We start from the raw sequence: 21,859 nt of genomic DNA, 5'->3' as shown, positions 1-21,859 counted from the left end.
ATGTTTGAGTGTCCGAGTTAAAGTTGACTTAAATCTACTTGTTAATCTATTGCAAGACCTGTAAATGTTTGTGTAGCAATGATCAACAATCAATTTGACAGAGCTTGAAGAATTTTGAAAAGAATAATGGGCAAAACATGTTGCACAATCCAGGTTTGGAAAGCTCTTAGAGACTTACCCAGAAAGACTCAAGCTGTAATTGCTGCCAAAGGTGCTTCTACAAAGTATTGACTCGGGGGCATGAATACTCATGTAAATTAGGTCTTTCTGTATTTAATGTTCAATAAAGTTGCAAACATTTCTAAAAACATGTTTTCACTGTCATTATGGGGTATTGTGTGTAGATGGGTGAGGGGACAACATGTATTAAATACATTTTAAATTCAGGCTGTAACACACAAAATGTGGAATAAGTCAAGGGATATAAATGCTTTTTGAAAGCACTGTATATCAGCCCACTGGCTTAAACTAGGGAATTAGTGCTTTCGGAAAGTATTCAGACCCCTTCGCTTCCACATTGTGTTACGTTACAGCCTTATTCTAAAATGTATTTTAGGCAAAGCGTCAATACAGGACTAAGACCTTAATTTTTTTCTTGACTCGTACTACACCGGTTCTGACGCTCATCAGATGTGGCAGGGCTTGCAAAATATTTCAGACGACAAAGGGAAGCACAGCCGAGAGCTGCCCAGTGACACGAGCCTACCAGACAAGCTAAATAACTTCTATGCTCGCTTTGAGGCAAATAACACTTAAACATGCATGATGAGAGTATCAGCTGTTTCTGTGTAATCACGCTCTCCACAGCCAATGTGATTAAGATCTTTGAAAAGGTCAACATTCACAAGTCCGCATGGCCAGACATATTACCAGGACGTGTACTCCGAGCATGCGCTGACCAACTTGCAGGTGTCTTAACTGACATTTTCAACCTCTCCCTGACTAAGTCTGTAATACCAACATGTTTCAAGCAGACCACCATAGTCCCTGTGCCCAAGAATGACTACCGACACGTAGCACTCACGTCTGTAGCCATGAAATGCTTTGAAAGGCTGGTCATGGCTCACAACACCATTATCCCAGAAGCCCTAGACCCACTCCAATTTGCATACCGCACCAACAGATCCACAGATGATGCAATCTCTTGCACTACACTCCACACTGCCCTTTCACACCTGGACAAAAGGAACACCTACGTGAGAATGCAATTCATTGACTACAGCTCAGCGTTCAACACCATAGTGCCCTCAAAGCTCATCAATAAGCTAAGGACCCTGGGACGAAACACCTTCCTCTCCAACTGGATACAGGACTTCCTGACGGGACGCCCCCAGGTGGTAAAGGGAGGTAACAACACATCCGCCACGCTGATCCTCAACACGGGCCCCTCAGTGGTGCGTTCTCAGTCATCTTCCTGTACTCCCTGTTCACTCATGACTGCAAGGCCAGGCACGACTCCAACACCATCATTAAGTTTGCTGATGACACAACAGTGGTAGGCCTGCTCACCGACAACGATGAGACAGCCTATAAGGAGGTCAGAGACCTGGCCATGTGGTGCCAGGACAACAACCTCTCCCTCAACGTGATCAAGACAAAGGAGATGATCGTGGACTACAGGAAAAGGACCGATCACGCCCCCATGCTCATCGACGGGGCTGTAGTGGAGCAGGTTGAGAGCTTCAAGTTCCTTGGTGTCCACATCACCAACACTAACATGATCAAGCACACCAAGACAGTCGTGAAGAGGGCACGACAAAACCTATTCCCCATCAGGAGACTGAAAAGAATTGGCATGGTCCGGAGATCCTCAAGGTTCTACAGCTGCAACATTGAGAGCATCCTGACTAGTTGCATCACTGCCTGGAATGACAACTGCTCGGCCTCCGACCGCAAGGCACTACAGAGGGTAGTGAGTACGGCTCAGTACATCACCGGGACCAAGCTTCCAGCCATGCAGGACCTCTGTACCAGGGGGTGTCAGAGGAAGACCCTAAAAATGGTCAGCATCCAGCCACCCTAATCATAGACTGTTCTCTCTGCTACCGCACGGCAAGTGGTAAACAGCTTCTACCCCCAAGCCATAAGACTCCTGAACATCTAATCAAATGGCAACCAGGTCTATTTGCATAGCCCCCCCCCCCACCCTCTTCTACGCTGCTGCTTATCCCTGTTATTACCTATGCATAGTCACTTTAATAACTCTACGTACATATTACCTCAGTTACTTCGACTCCGGTGCCCCCGCACATTGACTCTGTACCGGTACCCCCATGTATATAGCCCCGCTATTGTTATTTACTGCTGCTCTTTAATTATTTGTTATTCTTATTGCTTACTTTTTTTGTATTTTCTTAACAGCATTGTTGGTTAAGGGCTTGTAAGTAAGCGTTTCACTATAGAGGTCTACACCTGTTGTATTCGGCGCACATGACATTACACTTGATTTGATTAAATTAATTGTTTTCCTCAATCTACAAACAATGCCCCACAATGACAAAGTGAAAACAGGTTTTCAGACATTTTTGCAAATGTATTAATAAAAGCTGAAATACCTTGTTTACGAAAGTATTCAGACCCTTTGCTATGAGACTCAAAATTGAGCTCGGGTGCATCCTGTTTCCATTGATCATCCTTGAGATATTTCTACAACTTGATTGAAGTCCACCTGTGGTAAATTCAATTGATTGGACATGATTTAGAAAGGCACACACCTGTCTATATATAGTCCCACAGTTGACAGTGCATATTGTTGGGTTCGGTTTCTTGTCAATCATTGGCTTATTGGTGAAATCAGCAGTCAGACAATATCTTTAAGTAAATAAATCAAACCTTTTATTAATGCAATTGCAGACAGAAGTTGACAACGGTAACACAGCACCTATGTTTCAGAGTAAGTTTTGCAAAATAAAACAGGTCAAAGTTGCTTTAATATGCTTGCAGTCAACCCCTAGTGATGTAACTGCCTATGTCAACACCTTCTACTCATGAGACCAAGCCGATGCATATACAGTTATACAAACTTGCAGGAGAAAACAGTCCAAGCCCTGACTTGTCTCTCATCTATTAACTCCCCTGTATCTATGTATCTCTTAGCCTTGAGGTGCTTTCTCACAGACACCCTGTTTTGACTGCAATGGCTCACACATCTGCTCAGACCGTTTCTTATAAGAGGCAGAGACTAGAAAATTAACTGTGGAACAGTATTAAACCTTATAATGCATATATTGCTGATCTGTGGTCCAGGACCCTGTAAATGTAGTGGGGGAGGGTCTTATAGCCCTTCCCTTTCTATTAATACAACATAAGCATAATAATTTATTACAATATATCAATCATTTGGTGCAGCCCCTATCATGACCCAAAGGTGACCACCATCAATATCAGAGCAAAAACCAAGCCATGGGGTTGAAGGAATTGTCCATAGTGCTCCGAGACGACAGGATTGTGTTGAGGATACAAACATTTCTGCAGCATTGAAGGACCCCAAGAACACAGTGGCTTCCATCATTCTTAAATGGAAGAAGTTTGGAACCACCAAGACTCTTCCTAGAGCTGGCTGCCCGGCTAAACTGAGCAATCGGGGGAGAAGGACCTTGGTCAGGGAGGTTACCAAGAACCCGATGGTCACTCTGACAGAGCTCCTCTGTGGAGATGGGAGAACCTTCCATAATGACAACCATCTCTGCAGTACTCCACCAATCAGGCCTTAATGGTAGTGGCCAGACGGAAGCCACTCCTGAGTAAAAGGTACATGACAACCCGCTTGGAATTTGCCAAAAGCCACCTAAAGTGTCTCAGACCATGAGAAACAAGATTCTCTGGTTTGATGAAACCAATATTGAACTCTTTGGCCTGAATGCCAAGCGTCATGGCTGCAGGAAACCTGGCACCATCCCTACGGTGAAGCGTGGTGGCAGCATCATGCTGTGTAATGTTTTTCAGCTGCAGGGACTGGGAGACTAGTCAGGATCAAGGGAAAGATTAACGGAGCAAAGTACAGAGATCCTTGATGAAAACCTGCTCCAGAGGGCTCAGGACCCCAGACTGGCCGACGGTCCACCTTTCAACAGAATAACGACGCTAAGCACAAAGCCAAGACAACGCAGGAGTGGCTTCGGGACAAGTCTCTGAATGTCCTTGAGTGGCCCAGTCTGCCCGGACTTGAACCCGAGCGAACATCTCTGGAGTGACCTGAAAATAGCTGGCCGCAACGCTCCCCATCCAACCTGACATCTTGAGAGGTTCTGCAGAGAATAATGTGAGAAACACCCCAAATACAGGTGTGCCAAGCTTGTAGTGTCATTCTCAAGAAGACTCGAGGCTGTAATCGCTGCCAAAGGTGCTTCAACAAAGTACTGAGTAAGGGGTCTGAATGTAAATGTGATTATATGTTTACATACACTTAGGTTGGAGTCATTAAAACTTGTTTTTCAACCACTCCACAATTTTCTTGTTAACAAACTATAGTTTTGGCAAGTCGATTAGGACATCTACTTTGTGCATGACACAAGTAATTTTTCCAACAATTGTTTACAGACAGATTGTGTCACTTATAATTCACTGTATCCCACTGTATCCAGTGGGTCAGATGTTTACATACACTAAGTTGACTGTGCCTTTTAAACAGCTTGGAAATTTCCTAAAAATGATGTAATGGCTTTAGAAGCTTCTGATAGGCTAATTGACATTTGAGTCAATTGGAGGTGTACCTGTGGCTGTATTTCAAGACCTACCTTCAAGCTCAGTGCCTCTTTGCTTGACATCATGGGGAAATCAAAAGAAATCAGCCAAGACCTCAGAAAAAGCCTCAAAATGGCTTAAGGACAGCAAAGTCAAGGTATTGTTGTGGCCATCACAAAGCCCTGACCTCAATCCTATAGAACATTTGTGGGCAGATCTGAAAAAAACGTGTGCGAGCAAGGAGGCCTACAAGCCTGACTCGGTTACATCAGCTCTGTCAAGGAAGCTTGTGGAAGGCTACCCAAAACGTTTGACCCAAGTTAAACAATTTAAAGGCAATGCTACCAAATACTATTTGATTGTATGGAAACTTCTGACCCACTGGGAATGTGATGAAAGAAATAAAAGCTGAAATAAATCATTCTCTCTACTATTATTCTGACATTTCACATTCTGAAAATAAAGTGGTGATCCTAACTGACCTAAGACAAGGAATTTTTACTAGGATTAAATGTCAGAAATTGTGAAACTGAGTTTAAATGTATTTGGCTAAGGTGTATGTAAACTTCCGACTTCAAATGTGTGTATTTGCAAAAACGTTTAAACCTGTTTTTGCTTTGCCATTATGGGGTATTGTGTGTAGATTGATGAGGGAAAAAAACGATTTAATCCATTTTAGAATAAGGCTGTAACGCAACAAGGTGGACGAAGTGAATTTCCGAATGCACTGTATATCATCTTACTGGCCTTAAGAAGTGAGTAGGGTCGAACTGGAGGAAAATAATTTGCTGTGTCTTGTATACGATCTTGAATAATGTATTTGTAATGTATAGCCTTGATAACTAACCTGTTAGACAAACTGAGTAGCTACTGTCTGAAGGACGAGAAGGGGAAGATCCTTTCCTATTGAGTGATGGGGGACTAAAGGAGAGGGAGGATTCAGAAGGGTTGGGGTAAGGCACCAGACTCATTTCAGTTTCCCTCTGACAAAGTAATGGTCTAGAGGAAGCTGGGCTGAGTTGGGGTAATTTCCTCTAGACCCTACTGGGTCTGATATTACAGTTTCAGGTTGGAAGTTGGGTATAGACAGTAGTTAATTTTTTTAATTTAACTAGGCAAGTCAGTTAAGAATTTGCTCTTATTTACAATGACGGCCAAACCCGGATGACGCTGGGTCAATTGTGTGCTGCCTTATGAGACTCCCAATCACGGTCGGATGTGCTACGTCCTGGATTTGAACCATGTACTATAGTGACGCCTCTTCCACTGAAATGCAGTGGCTTAGACCATTACGCTACTCTGGAGTAATGTTTCAAATTGTTTTCCAGGTGTTCAACAGGACGCCATGCCCCAGAGCAGTTCCTCTGCTGTCTTCACACAGCTGGCTGCCTGTCTACACAGTCTTCACGATGCCGTCAAAGGTGAATTATTACTTTTTTTTTACTATAAAATATTACTTCTAATTGGTGTTTTTGTAGACTAATGTTCAAGCCACTCTCCTTCCAAATCAATGTTTATTGGTTGCGTACACAGTTAAGCAGATGTTATAATGGGTGCACCGAGATTGTCTGTGTTCAAGTCCGGCCTCTGGCTGGGTCCCTCAAGGACATTCAGAGACGTTTCCCAAAACCACTCCTGCATTGTCTTGGCTGTGTGCTTAGGCTCGTTGTCCTGTTGGAAGGTGAACCTTCACTTCAGTCTGAGGTCCTGAGCCCTCTGGGGCACATTTTTGTCAAGGATCTCTCTGTACTTTGCTCTGTTCATCTTTGCCTCTATCCTGACTAGTCTCCCAGTCTCTGCTGATGCTGCTACCACCATGCTTCACCGTAGGGATGGTGCCAGGTTTTCTGCAGCCGCACCGCTTGGCATTCAGGGCAAATAGTTAAATCTTGGTTTCATCAAACCAGAGAATCTTGTTTCTCATGGTCTGGGAGTCTTTAGGTGCCTTTTGGCAAACTCCAAGCGGGCTGTCATGTGCCTTTTACTGAGGAGTGGCTTCAATCTGGCCACTCTACCATAAAGGCCGGATCGGTGGAGTGCTGCAGAGATGCTTGTCCTTCTGGAAGGTTCCCCCATCTCCGCAGAGGAACTCTGGGTTCTTGGTCATCTCCTTGACCAAGGCCCTTCTCCCCCGATTGCTCAGTTTGGCCAGACAGCCAGCTCCAGGAAGAGTCTTGGTAGTTCCAAACTTTCTATTTAAAAATGGGAGACAGTCGGTTCTTGGGGTCCTTCAATGCTGCAGAAATGTCTTGGTACCCTTCCCCAGATCTGTGCCTCGACACAATCCTGTCTCGGAGCTCAATTCCTTCGACCTCATGCCTTGGTTTTTGCACTGACATGCACCGTCAACTGTGGGACATTACGTAGACAGGTGTGCCTTTCCAAATCATGTCCAATCAATTGACTTTACCACAGGTGGACTCCAATCAAGTTGTAGAAACATCTCAAGGATGATCAATAAAAACAGGATGCACCTGAGCTCAATTTCGAGTCTTATAGCAAAGGGTCTGAATACTTATAAGGTATTCTGTTTAATACATTTGCAACCATTAATAATAACCTGTTTTCGCTTTGTCATTATGTGGTATTGTGTGTAGATTGCTGAGAATTTTATATTTATTTATTTTTAAATCCATTTTAGAATAAGGCTGTAACTCAAGGGGTCTGAATACTTTCCGAAGGCGCTGTATGTTTAAGCTAAGTCTCTGTCTCTCTCTCTCTCTCTCCTCTATATAGAGATGTCTAAGCACTACAGCCAGAAGGCCGGTCTGGAACAGCAGTTGCCTACAGTCACTCAGAAGCTCTGCACCACTAATGAGTGTCTGCTGGCTTCCCTGGGCATGCTCACCAACAGCACCGACAAGGTAGGACCATGTACCACTATTTAGTTAGACCAGCGAGATGCTGGGTGTGCCCACCAACAGCACTGGCAAGTTAATACTTAGCAGATAGACAATGTTATCCAAACCAACTTACAGCACTGACAATAAGTGTCTGCTGGCATCACTGGTCATCACTAGTTACCATAACCATGAAGTCATAAACCCTCCCTATTTCTAAAATGTGATTTTAAACCTAACCGTAACCACACTGCTAACCTTATGCCTAACCTTCAAGCAATACTTCAGGATTTTGGCAATGAAGCCCTTTATCTTCTCCAGAGTCAGATGAACTCGTGGATACCATTTCCATGTCTCTGCGTGCATGATTTTGCCTGTGCTTAGCTCCGTTCTATTAATTTTTTTATCTTGAAAAACTCCCCAGTCCTTAACAATTACAAGCATACCCATAACATAGTGCAGCCACCACTATGCTTGAACATTTGGAGAGTGGTACTTGGTAATGTGTTGTATGTTTGGGGCAAATCCAATAACACTTGGTATTTAGGACAAAAAGTGAATTGCTTTGCCACATTTTAGGCAGTATTATTTTAGTGCCTTTGCAAACAAGATGCTACTTCTGGAATATTTATATTATGTACAGGCTTCCTTTTTCACCAGCTCTATTAGGTTAGTATTGTGGTATAACTACAATGTGGATCCATCCTCAGTTTTCTCCTATCACAGCCATTGAACTCTGTTACTTTTTTAAAGTCATCATTGCCCTCATGGTGAAATCCCTGAGCGGTTTCCTTCCTCTCTGGCAACTGAGTTAGGAAGGACGCCTGTATCTTTGCAGTGACTGGGTGTATTGATACACCATCCAAAGTGTTATTATTAACTGTATGTACAGTGCTTTCGGAAAGTATTCTGACCCCTTGACTTTTTCCATATTTTGTTGTGTTACAGCCTGAGTTAAAATGGATACAATTTAGATTTGTTTTACTGACCTACACACTACACCCCATAATGCCAAAGTGGAATTAAGTTTTTAAACATTACAAATAAATAAAAAATAAAAAGCTGGAATGTCTTGAGTCAATGAGTATTCAGACCCTTTGCTGTGAATCTTGAAATTGAGCTAAGCTGCAGCCTGTTTCCATTGATCATCCTTGAGATGTTTCCACAACTTGATTGTAGTCCACCTGTGGTAAATTCAATTGATTGGACATGATTTGGAAAGGCACACACCTGTCTATATAAGGTCCCACAGTTGACAGTGCATGTCAGAGCAAAAACCAAGCCATGAGGTTGAAGGAATTGTCCGTTGAGCTCTGGGGCAGGATTGTGTCAAGGCACAGATCTGGGAAGGGTTCCAAAAAATGTCTGCAGCATTGAAGGTCCCCAAGAACACGGTGTCCTCCATCATTCTGAAATTGATTAAGTTTGGAACCACCAAGACTCTTCCTAGAGCTGTCCTCCAGGCCAAACTGAGCAATTGGGGGAGAAGGGCCTTGGTTAGGGAGGTGACCAAGAACCCAAGGGTCACTGACAGCTCCAGAATTCCTCTGTGGAGATGGTGGAACCTTTCAAAAGGACAACCATCTCTGCAGCACTCCACCAATCAGGCATTTATGGTAGTGGTCAAATGGAAGCCACTCCTCAGTAAAAGGCCCATGACAGCCCGTTTGGAGTTTGACAAAAAGCACCTAAAGGACTTTCAAACCATGAGAAACAAGATTCTCTGGTCTGATGAAACCAAGACTGAACTCTTTGTCCTGAATGCCAAGCGTCACGTCTGGAGGAAACCTGGCACCATCCCTACGGTGAAGTATGGTGGTGGCAGCATCATTCTGTGGGGATGTTTTTCAGCGGCAGGGAATGGGAGACTAGTCAGGATCAAGGGAAAGATGTACCGAGCAAATTACGGAGATCCTTGATGAAAACCTGCTCCAGAGGGCTCAGGACCCCAGACTGGGGAGAAGGTTAAAGAACATGGTAAAGAACAGCTAGCCGCTCGAGAGCACCCTTATCTGCCGATTTGTATAAATTACACCTCCGTAATCTAGCATGGGTAGGAGTGTCCCATCTGAATCAGGGTTAGTTGGGATGAAAGAGGAGCGATTTGCGATAGCGGAAACCAAGTCAAGATTTAACTTTAGCCTGCAGCTTTGATATGTGCTGAGAGGACTGCGCACCGTCTAGCCATTCTCTCAAGTACTTTTATGAGGTGACTACCTCAAGCTCTAAACCCTCAGAGGTAGTAATAACACCTGTGGGAGAGGGGCATTTTTCCTACCAAACCACGACCTTCGTTTTGGAGGTGTTCTGAACAAGGTTAAGGGCAGAGAACTTGTTGGAAACTAAGAAAGCTTTGTTGTAGAGCATTTAACACAAAATCCGGGGAGGGGCCAACTGAGTATAAGACTCATCTGCTTATAAATGGATGAGAGAACTTCCTACTGCCTGAGCTATGTTGTTGATGTCAATTGAGAAGAGCATGGGGCTGAGGATCGAGTCTTGGGGTACCCCCTTGGTGACAGGCAGTGGCTGAGACAGCAGATGTTGTGACTTTATAACTGCCTCTGCCTCTCTCAAAGAGTGCAGTGTTTCAAACCAGCCCAAAGACCCTTCAGAGACATCAATACTCCTTAGCTGGCCCACAAGAATGGAATGGTCAACCGTATCAAAATGGTGACATAATTGAGTAGCTTTGAGGTTGCAAAGGATCAGCTTGATCTCCCCGTTTTTAAATAAAGGATGCACCGTGGCTGCCTTCCAAGCAATGGGAACCTCCCCAGAGAGGAGAGACATGTTACATAGGTCAGAGATGGGGGGCTGCAACCTTAAAGAAGAAAGGATCTAAACCACCTGACCCAGATGTCAATGTTTTTGGGGGGTTCAAGTTTAAAGGAGCTCCTTTAGCACCTCAGACTCAGTGACTGCCTGCAGGGAGAGACTTTGTAGTGGGGCAGTGGTAAAAGAGAGAGGAGCATCGGGGCTAGTCGCATTAGATGAGGAAATGTTAGATGGGCAAGGAGGCATGGCTGAGTCATAGTAATCCTGACTTAATGAAGTGGTGATGAAAGAGCACAGCCATGTGCTCCTTGTCAGTAATAACCACATCATCAACATTAAGGGACATGGGCAGCTGTGAGTTTTTTTTTTGTCCAGGTCTTTAACTGTTTTCCAGAACTTCTTGGGGTTAGACCCACAGAGAGCGAACTTCTCCTTAAAGTAACTAACTTAGTCCTTTCGGATAGCCTGAGTGCACTAATTTCTCATTTGGCTGAACAAGAGTGAGTCAGCCAGAGTATGCATGTTTTTACTTATTTTCTTTATGGGGGCATGTTTGTTAACAATGCCACTGGAAAAAAAGAAGAAAAAAAGATATATGTACTGCTCAAAAAAATAAAGGGAACACTTAAACAACACAATGTAACTCCAAGTCAATCACACTTCTGTGAAATCAAACTGTCCACTTATGAAGCAACACTGATTGACAATACATTTCACATGCTGTTGTGCAAATGGAATAGACAACAGGTGGAAATTATAGGCAATAAGCAAGACACCCCCAATAAAGGAGTGGTTCTGCAGGGGGTGACCACAGACCACTTCTCAGTTCCTATGCTTCCTGGCTGATGTTTTGGTCACTTTTGAATGCTGGCGGTGCTTTCACTCTAGTGGTAGCATGAGACGGTGTCTACAACCCTCACAAGTGGCTCAGGTAGTGCAGCTCATCCAGGATGGCACATCAATGCGAGCTGTGGCAAGAAGGTTTGCTGTGTCTGTCAGCGTAGTGTCCAGAGCATGGAGGCGCTACCAGGGGACAGGCCAGTACATCAGGAGACGTGTAGGAGGCCGTAGGAGGGCAACAACCCAGCAGCAGGACCGCTACCTCCGCCTTTGTGCAAGGAGGAGCAGGAGGAGCACTGCCAGAGCCCTGCAAAATGACCTCCAGCAGGCCACAAATGTGCATGTGTCTGCTCAAACGGTCAGAAACAGACTCCACGAGGGTGATATGAGGGTCCGACGTCCACAGGTGGGGGTTGTGCTTACAGCCCAACACCGTGCAGGACGTTTGGCATTTGCCAGAGAACACCAAGATTGGCAAATTCGCCACTGGCGCCCTGTGCTCTTCACAGATGAAAGCAGGTTAACATTGAGCATGTGACAGACGTGACAGAGTCTGGAGACGCCGTGGAGAACGTTCTGCTGCCTGTAACATCCTCCAGCATGACCGGTTTGGCGGTGGGTCAGTCATGGTGTGGGGTGGCATTTCTTTGGGGGGCCGCACAGCCCTCCATGTGCTCACCAGCGGTAGCCTGACTGTCATTAGGTACCGAGATGAGATCCTCAGACCCCTTGTGAGACCATATGCTGGTGCGGTTGGGCCTGGGTTCCTCCTAATGCAAGACAAGGCTAGACCTCATGTGGCTGGAGTGTGTCAGCAGTTCCTGCAAGAGGAAGACATTGATGCTATGGACTGGCCCGCCCGTTCTCCAGACCTGAATCCAATTGAGCACATCTGGGACATCATGTCTCGCTCAATCCACCAACGCCACGTTGCACCACATACTGTCCAGATGTTGGCAGATGCTTTAGTCCAGGTCTGGGAGGAGATCCCTCAGGAGACCATCCGCCACCTCATCAGGAGCATGCCCAGGCGTTGTAGGGAGGTCATACAGGCACGTGGAGGCCACACACACTACTGAGCCTCTTTTTGACTTGTTTTAAGGACATTACATCAAAGTTGGATCAGCCTGTAGTGTGGTTTTCCACTTTAATTTTGAGTGTGACTCCAAATCCAGACCTCCATGGGTTGATAAATTGGATTTCCATTGATTATTTTTGTGTGATTTTGTTGTCAGCACATTCAACTATGTAAAGAAAAAAGTATTTAATAAGATTATTTCTTTCATTCAGATCTAGGATGTGTTGTTTAAGTGTTCCCTTTATTTTTTTGAGCAGTGTATATAAGTATAAGCGTCTTCGACAGAGCGGATGAAGCTGATTCTATTCCAATTTACAGAGGCCAGTTTATGAAGGGCTTGCTCATTAGTTTTTTAGCAAGCGTCTGACATATCAGCACCGGTCGTTTCACTGAGCAGCCATTTCAAACGCAGGCTGGTTAACAGTGATCACTAAGGTCATTACAGAAAACACCATACTGATACCTATCAGAATTATTTAAGGATAACATCAAGGAGAGTAGCCTTTTCTGGGTGTTTGTAGTCATATTGCATCGTTTCCAAGATGGCGTAGCAGTCGTACGTCTGTTTTGTCCAGTGTATATATCGTTTTCTTCGTATACATTTTTCATCTCAATTTCCATCTACGGACTGAACATACTCTCTTGCAACCCACCTCAGCCAATGTGGTACGGATCTGCAATTTTTTTATACTTTAGAACCGGAACCCCCATCAGAAGCTAACTAGCTAGTAGTCAGTTAGCCACTGCTGGCGGTCATCACGTTAACTCGGACATCAGCCAGCCTCAGCCCGGTCAATTCCTGCCAGTCTGCACAGCGAGATATCAAGAGTATATCGGACTGCTTTTTCTCTAAAACATCTCCGGATTCCTACCGCAAGCACTGAACCTTTACACCGGATCATCACAGCTAGCTAGCTAGCTACTATCTGAGTGGCTACTCCTGGCTAACGTCTCTGTCCCGAAGCAAGCACCAGTTAGCCTGGAGCTAGCCTCAAGCTAGGCCCATCTCCCAGCTAGCCAAAGAGGTCCACCAGCCAATTCTTGGGCTGCAATACCTCTTTTGCCAATTGGCCTGGACCCTTTGCTGTCGACCAAGAGCCCCGCCAATCCATCACGACTGGTCTGCCGACGTAAATGTCCGAGGGGATTGCAACAGGCTGTTCCGTTGCGACGTCCCCCTGAGGCCCGCCTGCTAGCCCCGGCCTGCTAGCTGTCTGAATCGCCGTGTCTCCAGCTCGCCTAGCTACTCACTAGACCCTATGATCACTGGGCTACACATGCCTCTCCCTAATGTCAATATGCCTTGTCTATTGCTGTTTTGGTTAGTGATTTAATGTCTTATTCACTGTAGAGCCTCCAGCCCTGCTCAATATGCCTGAGCTAGCCCCTTTGTTCCACCCCCACACACGCGGTGACCTCACCTGGCTTAAATGGGGCCTCTAGAGACAAAACCTCTCATCGTCACTCAATGCCTAGGTTTACCTCCACTGTACTCACATCCTACCATACCCATGTCTGTACATTAGGCCTTGGATCTATTCTTCGGGGCCAGAAATCTGCTCCTTTTAGTCTCTGTCCCGAACGCACTTGACAACCAGTTCTTATAGCCTTTAGCCGTACCCTTATCCTACTCCTCCTCTGCTCCTCTGGTGATGTCGAGGTTAACCCAGGCCCTGTAGCCCCCAGAATCACTCCCATTTCCCAGGCGCTCTCATTTGTTTACTTCTGTAACCGGAAAAGCCTTGGTCTCGTGCTTGTTAACATTAGAAGCCTCCTCTCTAAGTTAGTTTTATTCACTGCTTTAGCACACTCCGCCAACCCGGATGTCCTAGCCGTGTCTGAATCCAGGCTAAGGAAGGCCACCAAAAATCCAGAAATGTCCATCCCTAACTATAACATTTTCCGACAAGATAGAACTGCCAAAGGGGGCGGAGTTGCAATCTACTGCAGAGTTCTGTCATACTATCCAGGTCTGTGCCCAAACAATGCGAGCTTCTACTTTTAAAAATCCACCTTTCCAGAAACAAGTCTCTCACCATTGCCACTTGTTATAGACCCCCTTCAGCCCCCAGCTGTGCCCTGGACACCATATGTGAAATGATCGCCCCCCCCCCCCCCCATCTTCAGAGTCCTTGCTGTTAGGTGACCTAAACTGGGACATGCTGAACACCCCGGCCGTCCTACAATCTAAGCAAGATGCCCTCAATCTCACACAAATTATCAAGGAACCCTGAATCCATAACCATGGGCACCTTCTTAGATATCATCCTGACCAACTTGCCCTCTAAATACACCTCTGCTGTCTTCAACCAGGATCTCAGCGATCACTGCCTAATTGCCTGCGTGCGTAAATGGTCCGCGGTTGAACGACCACCCCTCACTGTCAACGCTCCCTAAAACACTTCAGTGAGCAGGCCTTTCTAATCGACCTGGCCCGTGTATCCTAGAAGGATATTGACATCATCCCTTGAATAGAGGATGCCTGGTTTTTCTTCAAAAGTGTTTTCCTCACCATCTTAAATAAGCATGCCTCACTCAGAAAATGTAGAACTAAGAACAGATATAGCCCTTGGTTCACCCCAGACTTGACTGCCCTTGACCAGCACAAAAACATCCTGTGGCTTTCTGCATTTGCATCGATAATACGTGGTCAGTTAGGAAAGCTAAGGCTCGCTTTTTCAAACAGAAATTTGCTTCCTGTAGCACGAATTCCAAAATGTTTTGGGGCACTAAAGTCCATGGAGAATAAGAGCACCCCCTCCCAGCTGCTCACTGCACTGAAGTTAAGAAACATTGTCAGCACTGATAAAACTACAATAATCGATAGTTTCAATAAGCATTTTTCTACCGCTGGCCATGCTTCCCACCTGGCTACCAAGATTGGATTGGAAAGCTGCCGCGGTCATCCCCTTCTTCAAAGGGGGATACACTCTTGACCCAAACTGCTATAGACCTATATCCATCCTGCCCTGCCTTTATAAAATCTTCGAAAGCCGAGTCAACAAACAGATAACCGACCATTTTGAATCACACCTTACCTTCTCCACTATGCAATGTGGTTCCCGAGCTGGTCATGGGTGCACCGCAGCCACGCTCAAGGTCCTAAACGTTATCATAACCGCCATTGATAAAAGACAGCACTGTGCCTTGGCCAGGCCTTCATTGACCTGGCCAAGGCTTTTGACTCTGTCAATCCCCACATTCTTATCGGCAGACTCAATAGCCTTGGCTTCTCAAATGACTGCCTCACCTGGTTCACCAACTACTTCTCAGATAGAGCTCAGTGTGTCAAGTCGGAGGGCCTGTTGTCCGGACCTCTGGCAGTCTCTATGGGGGTGCCACAGGGTTTAATTCTTGGGCCGACTCTTTTCTCTGTATATATCAATAATAATATCTTGCTGCTGGTGATTCTCTGATCCACCTCTACGCAGATGACACCATTCTGTATACATCTGGCCCTTCTTTGGACACTGTACTAACAAACCTCCAAATGAGCTTCAACGCCATACAACACTCATTCCATGGCCTCCAACTGCTTTTAAATGCTAGTAAAACTAAGTGCATGCTCTTCAACCGATCGCTGCCCGCACCCTCCCGCCCGACTAGCATCACTACTCTGGATGGTTCTGACCTAGAATATGTGGACAACTACAAATACCTACAGTGGGGGGAAAAAAGTATTTGATCCCCTGCTGATTTTGTATGTTTGCCCACTGACAAAGAAAGGATCAGTCTATCATTTTAATGGTAGGTATATTTGAACTGTGAGAGACAGAATAACAACAACAAAAAATCCAGAAAAACGCATGTCAAAAATGTTATAAATTGATTTGCATTTTAATGAGGGAGATAAGTATTTGACCCCCTCTCAATCAGAAAGATTTCTATCTCCCAGGTGTCTTTTATACAGGTAACGAGCTGAGATTAGGAGCACACTCTTAAAGGGAGTGCTCCTAATTGCAGCTTGTTACCTGTAAAAAAGACCTGTCCACAGAAGCAATCAATCAATCAGATTCCAAACTCTCCACCATGGCCATGACCAAAGAGCTCTCCAAGGATGTCAGGGACAAGATTGTAGACCTACACAAGGCTGGAATGGGCTACAAGACCATCGCCAAGCAGCTTGGTGAGAAGGTGACAACATTTGGTGCGATTATTCGCAAATGGAAGAAACACAAAAGAACTGTCAATCTCCCTCGGCCTGGGGCTCCATGCAAGATCTCACCTCGTAGAGTTGCAATGATCATGAGAACGGTGAGGAATCAGCCCAGAACTACACGGGAGGATCTTGTCAATGATCTCAAGGCAGCTGGGACCATAGTCACCAAGAAAACAATTGGTAACACACTACGCCGTGAAGGACTGAAATCCTGCAGAGCCCGCGAGGTCCCCCTGCACAAGAAAGGACATATACATGCCCGTCTGAAGTCTGCCAATGAACATCTGAATGATTCAGAGGACAACTGGGTGAAAGTGTTGTGGTCAGATGAGACCAAAATGGAGCTCTTTGACATCAACTTGCCGTGTTTGGAGGAGGAGAAATGCTGCCTATGACCCCAAGAACACCATCTCCACCATTAAACATGGAGATGGAAACATTATGCTTTGGGGGTGTTTTTCTGCTAAGGGGACAGGACAACTTCACCGCATCAAAGGGACGATGGACGGGGCCATGTACCGTCAAATCTTGGGTGTAAACATCCTTCCCTCAGCCAGGGCATTGAAAATGGGTCGTGGATGGGTATTCCAGCATGACAATGACCCAAAACACACGGCCAAGGCAACAAAGGAGTGGCTCAAGAAGAAGCACATTAAGGTCCTGAAGTGGCCTAGCCAGTCTCCAGACCTTAATCCCATAGAAAATCTGTGGAGGGAGCTGAAGGTTCGAGTTGCCAAGCGTCAGTCTCGTCAGAGTCCCGAGTGTGGGAACAAACAGTTTGTCCCACGGTCGGGTAAACAAGCAAGTTCATAGTCAACAAAGGACGCAGGAGTCCTGAGGCAAATAGCATAAAGCACAAGAAAAAATATATAACTTATGGCTAGCCATTATACGTTTAAAGAGTCACTTGCCTGAACAAGATAACGTGAGAGAGTAGCTCTCCGGGTCCAGTAGGCTATACAAGTATGAGATAAATAAATAGTAGGCCTATACTAGTTAATTAAAGCATTTCTGTGTAAGCTCACATAATTAGCTTCACAAGTTAATTAGCCTACCTAAAATTCCGATCAGTACTAAGTCTGCAGTGTAAGTGTGTGTGTGCTGGAGGCGCGCTAAAGCTTGGGAGAGAGGGGGGAGTGTGGCGGGGGTCCCTGTACCAGACAGGGGGAGACAGGGCAGACGTTGAACAGATTGCCAGGTGGAATCCAAGCAGCAGTGCAGCAGGTAACAGGAGTAGGGTCACACTCACTTGGGAGAAGCTTTTATTTATGAAGGCAGATTTCTTGTAGAAAATCCTAGCTGGCTAGCTACTGTAGCTAGCAAGTCTCTGTCCACGTCCCCCCTCCCCCCATGCGCTAAAGGAGGTTTCTGTTTCCTGCTGGTCGTTAGTTTGCCAGATTTAATCCATATTACCTCAACTACCTCGTACCCTGGCACATTGACTCGGTACCGGTACTCCTTGTGTATATAGCCTCGTTATTATTTTGTGTTACTATTTCCTTTTTGCCAATAAAAATAATTATGAAGTGTGTGCAAAATCGAGCACACAGCCGTAGAATGGCCTTACTGAAGACCTCTGTGACTTTCAACATGGCACCGTCATTCCAACAAGTCAGTTTGTAAAACGTCTGCCTTGCTAGAGCTGCCCCGGTCAACTGTAAGCTCATAGAACAGGACTGTCGAGTGCTGAAGCGCGTAGTGCGTAAAAATCGTCTGTCCTCAGTTTCAACAATCACTACCACGTTCCAAACTGCCTCTGGAGTCAATGTCAGCACAAGAACTGTTTGTTCGGAGCTTCATGAAATGGGTTTTCATGGTCGAGCAGCATCACACAAGCCTAAGATCACCATGCATTTGTTGTTGATATGATCAGTAGAGTTTAAGTAGTATCTGGCTCATCAACTGTGCTAATTGGTCGTTTACAATACATGACCACTGAGATGGAGAGCTTAGCTGGGGCAGATGGGAAATGTTCACAGATCCGCACCATATCAGTGTTCACAGTTGTGTTCCCCAGATAAAGGTTGGAGGCTGGGGCCTTTGAAACAGACATAACTGTGAGTGTATATACTTTAGAAGCTTGTGTATGAGCCCTGCAGGAATTGCACACATGACCTTACCAACTGATCCACACAGTCCTTGGAGCGTTGGGCTAACCAATTGATCCACACAGTCCTAGGAGCGTTAGGCTAACCAACTGATCCACACAGTCCTAGGAGCGTTGGGCTAACCAACTGATCCACACAGTCCTAGGAGCGTTGGGCTAACCAACTGATCCACACAGTCCTAGGAGCGTTAGGCTAACCAACTGATCCACACAGTCCTTGGAGCGTTCGGCTAACCAACTGATCCACACAGTCCTAGGAGTGTTATGCTAACCAACTGATCCACACAGTCCTAGGAGTGTTAAGCTAACCAACTGATCCACACAGTCCTAGGAGCGTTAGGCTAACCAACTGATCCACACAGTCCTTGGAGCGTTCGGCTAACCAACTGATCCACACAGTCCTAGGAGTGTTAGGCTAACCAACTGATCCACACAGTCCTAGGAGCGTTGGGCTAACCAACTGATCCACACAGTCTTTGGAGCGTTGGGCTAACCAACTGATCCACACAGTCTTTGGAGCGTTGGGCTAGTAGTTAGTGGTGTATAATGTCAGAATGTGTGTTGATGTTTAGTAACGAGAGACCATCTCTCCAGGCCTCTAGGCTAGAGGTTTATGATCAGTTGTGAGGACACTAATGGACACATGCGCGTGTGGGCACACACACACACACACACACACACACACACACACACGGTCAGGGCACTTGTAGAGCTGTGGTCATCCTTCACCTGATCTAGCTGTGTGTGTGGAGGCTATCATCACCAGAGCATTTTATAGATTTATTTTCTAGGGTCTAAAGTAAAAGTCTTGTCCTGTCAGCTTGACAGGTCACTACTCCAGGAGAGGTTTAGAGTGTGTAGGCAGGTGTTCAACAGAGATGCACGCTGCTCACTCAGAGGACTGTTTATTTTGAACTTAACAAAAGTTATAGATTTGGTTAATGCCTTTTACAACTACTTTAATGTATTTTACAAGTTGCCGGAGGGTATGTATAAGAGGTAGATATGCAAGCTGTTCTTTTTTGGTATTATAGTTTTAATAGTGAAGAGGGCTGTTTTTAGTCTACAGTTGCCTGGCTGGTGAATGCACCAGACACAGTCCGTGTTTGAGGTATTAGTGATGGAATGCTTAGGGCTGATTGCTGAGTTCCAGACTTCCATGACTGTATTCCAGTGTTCCAGAGTTTTATAAGAAGGATGTTTACCATGAGGTGATCAGACTGGCTCAATTCATCTTTCTCAAGGACCCTCCCATCGGACCTTCTTCTCCAATATATTTTGAAAAGGAGGAGATAAGATGGGTGGAGTCAAAGATTGAGAAAGAAACCGGGTCAACAGTGGTAGGAGTGTGTGAGATCTCTGTACTCTGTCAACCCTTCCTTGACTTCACCCACTGATCTCCTTAAAGGAACAGTGACGTTCTGTAGGATAAGTGTGTATAGGAAAGTTTGACTTGGTGTTATGGGGTTGTTTGTGTGCAGGGAAGTTAGTTTGTCATGAATCAGAGTTTATAAACTTCTTTCACGTTTTAAATGCACTTTTTCAGCACCATATTCTGGAGTATATAAACTTGATAGATTATTGCTATTCAAATAGCAGTCTGGACTGCAAAATATAGACCTCGAAGACTATGTATATGGCTCACCAATACTGTCTTAACACATGAAGGCTTATACATGCTTACAACAAATTATAAAGCGTTAGTGCCTATACCTGTATGCTGTAAAGTCTTACCGTAATATGAATGCTGTACCTTTTTACTACAGATTGCGACGTTCTTCAGCAACAACCTGGATTTCTTTACATCTTCGACAGGCTACGGTCCAAGAGGGGGGTCGGGGGCCCTCAACCCCCTGCAGGCAGAGAGCATGCTGGGTAACAAGAAGAAGGCTTCTGACTACATGCACGCCATCAGAAAGGTCAGTTGTGTTGTCTGGCTTCGCTGGCCACGTCACAGACTTGGGTTCAAATACTATTCCAAAATAACTTACTTATGCTGTGTTTGATTAAGCGTGCCTGGTGAAATAGGATGTGGGAACAAATAGAATAATCCCGAAAGTATAAAGCCCACTCATCTGACACTCCAGGCAGACTAAAGCAAACAGTGGAACATCCACATAACTGTTGTGGTTCAGTATAACAGTGTGTATTTGACTGTCATGTCTGTGTATCCAGCCCAGAGCTGAGTCTGTTCCATACAGAGAGGCCCTGTTGAACCGCCGTGTTCTAACCAGCTCTACAGAGAGCAGACAGGGACTCACACAACAGGTATTGATTGTATTTCCATGTTCCTTCCTTCTACTCTCCAGTTTGTAAGGACACAGGCCCTAAGTCTGCCTCTTTATTCTCAAGGTAACCCATTTGGTTACTGACTAGATAAGTGTTATAGAGAAGTATATAAGTCCTCTTACCGCTCTCCCTCCTCCCCTTGACCCTTACCCCCCCAGGTGGTGGCGAGCCAGGAGAAGATCGCTCGTCTGGAGCAGGAGAAGGAGCACTGGCTGCTGGAGACCCAGCTGGGCAGGGTGAGGCTGGAGAAGGAGAGCCAACGCATCCAGGACTTGGAGACACAGCTCTCTTCTGCCCTGGGAGGAGGAGGAGGAGGCAGCCCAGCCTCAGCCCTCTCCCTGGGTCTGGGCAGCCCAGCCCTCACCAGCCTGGATGATGGAGAGCTGGAGGACAGAGGAGTAGGGAAGGACGCTATGATAAGCACCAGTCTGGTAGTTACGATCTTCACTTGTTTTTTAATTTCTTTTATTTTGAGTTGCAAGAATCCATCAACAGGGATTTCATAAAAACTGATAACTTTGCAGAGTTCTGCATCCTTATTTTTCTTCAATAGTGTTTTTATTAGGCTTCATCCTCATGTTTCACTACTTGGCAGTTGTCTGCTGAGACTGGCATGATGTGGGATGAAATCTAGGGAGATCATTCCTCCCTTTCCAACCCTCCCCTTTCCCACCAAATGAGTCAGACATGTCATCGTGGGAGCAGCCATAAAATAGGTTTTAGTGTTTTGGCTTCAGTGAGTTGTAGGGTTGCACATTTTGGGGAATATTCAGAGGTGGGAATTAACGGGAATGTATGGAAATAAATATTAATACCATTTAAATGTAGATGTTTTTTGCGTTGGATATATTTACCATATCGTATGGAGACAGAAACATAAACCTTTTACCTTATCATAAGTAGACATAATTGCAAATGATTAAATCATTCCAATAGAAATAAAAAAAACTATTTAGTTACGACTTGAACTTCCATGTCTTCTCCCTGGACGACCTCAATGTCCACCTCTTGAACATCAGACTCTGAGGCCTCATCTTCACTGTCACTTTCCAACCTTGTTGAGGATGACTCGTTGTCAGGCTCAA

General features: G+C 45.4%; 1 protein-coding gene across 1 annotated transcript in view; it reads left to right on the top strand.

Moving 5' to 3' along the window:
• The window catches only part of LOC115152812 (protein phosphatase 1 regulatory subunit 21), a 55,751-nt gene that overhangs the window by 11,965 nt on the left and 21,927 nt on the right, over positions 1-21,859 (top strand). The window contains exons 12-16 of the mRNA XM_029697646.1: positions 6,012-6,104; positions 7,420-7,547; positions 20,252-20,404; positions 20,661-20,753; positions 20,933-21,205. Coding sequence (XP_029553506.1) covers positions 6,012-6,104; positions 7,420-7,547; positions 20,252-20,404; positions 20,661-20,753; positions 20,933-21,205 — 740 coding nt within the window. The remainder of the gene's footprint in view (positions 1-6,011; positions 6,105-7,419; positions 7,548-20,251; positions 20,405-20,660; positions 20,754-20,932; positions 21,206-21,859) is intronic.

This window comes from Salmo trutta, chromosome 18 (assembly GCF_901001165.1).
Source record: "Salmo trutta chromosome 18, fSalTru1.1, whole genome shotgun sequence".
Classification (NCBI taxonomy): Eukaryota; Metazoa; Chordata; class Actinopteri; order Salmoniformes; family Salmonidae; genus Salmo; species Salmo trutta.
This window is presented reverse-complemented; position numbering and strand designations above follow the sequence as displayed.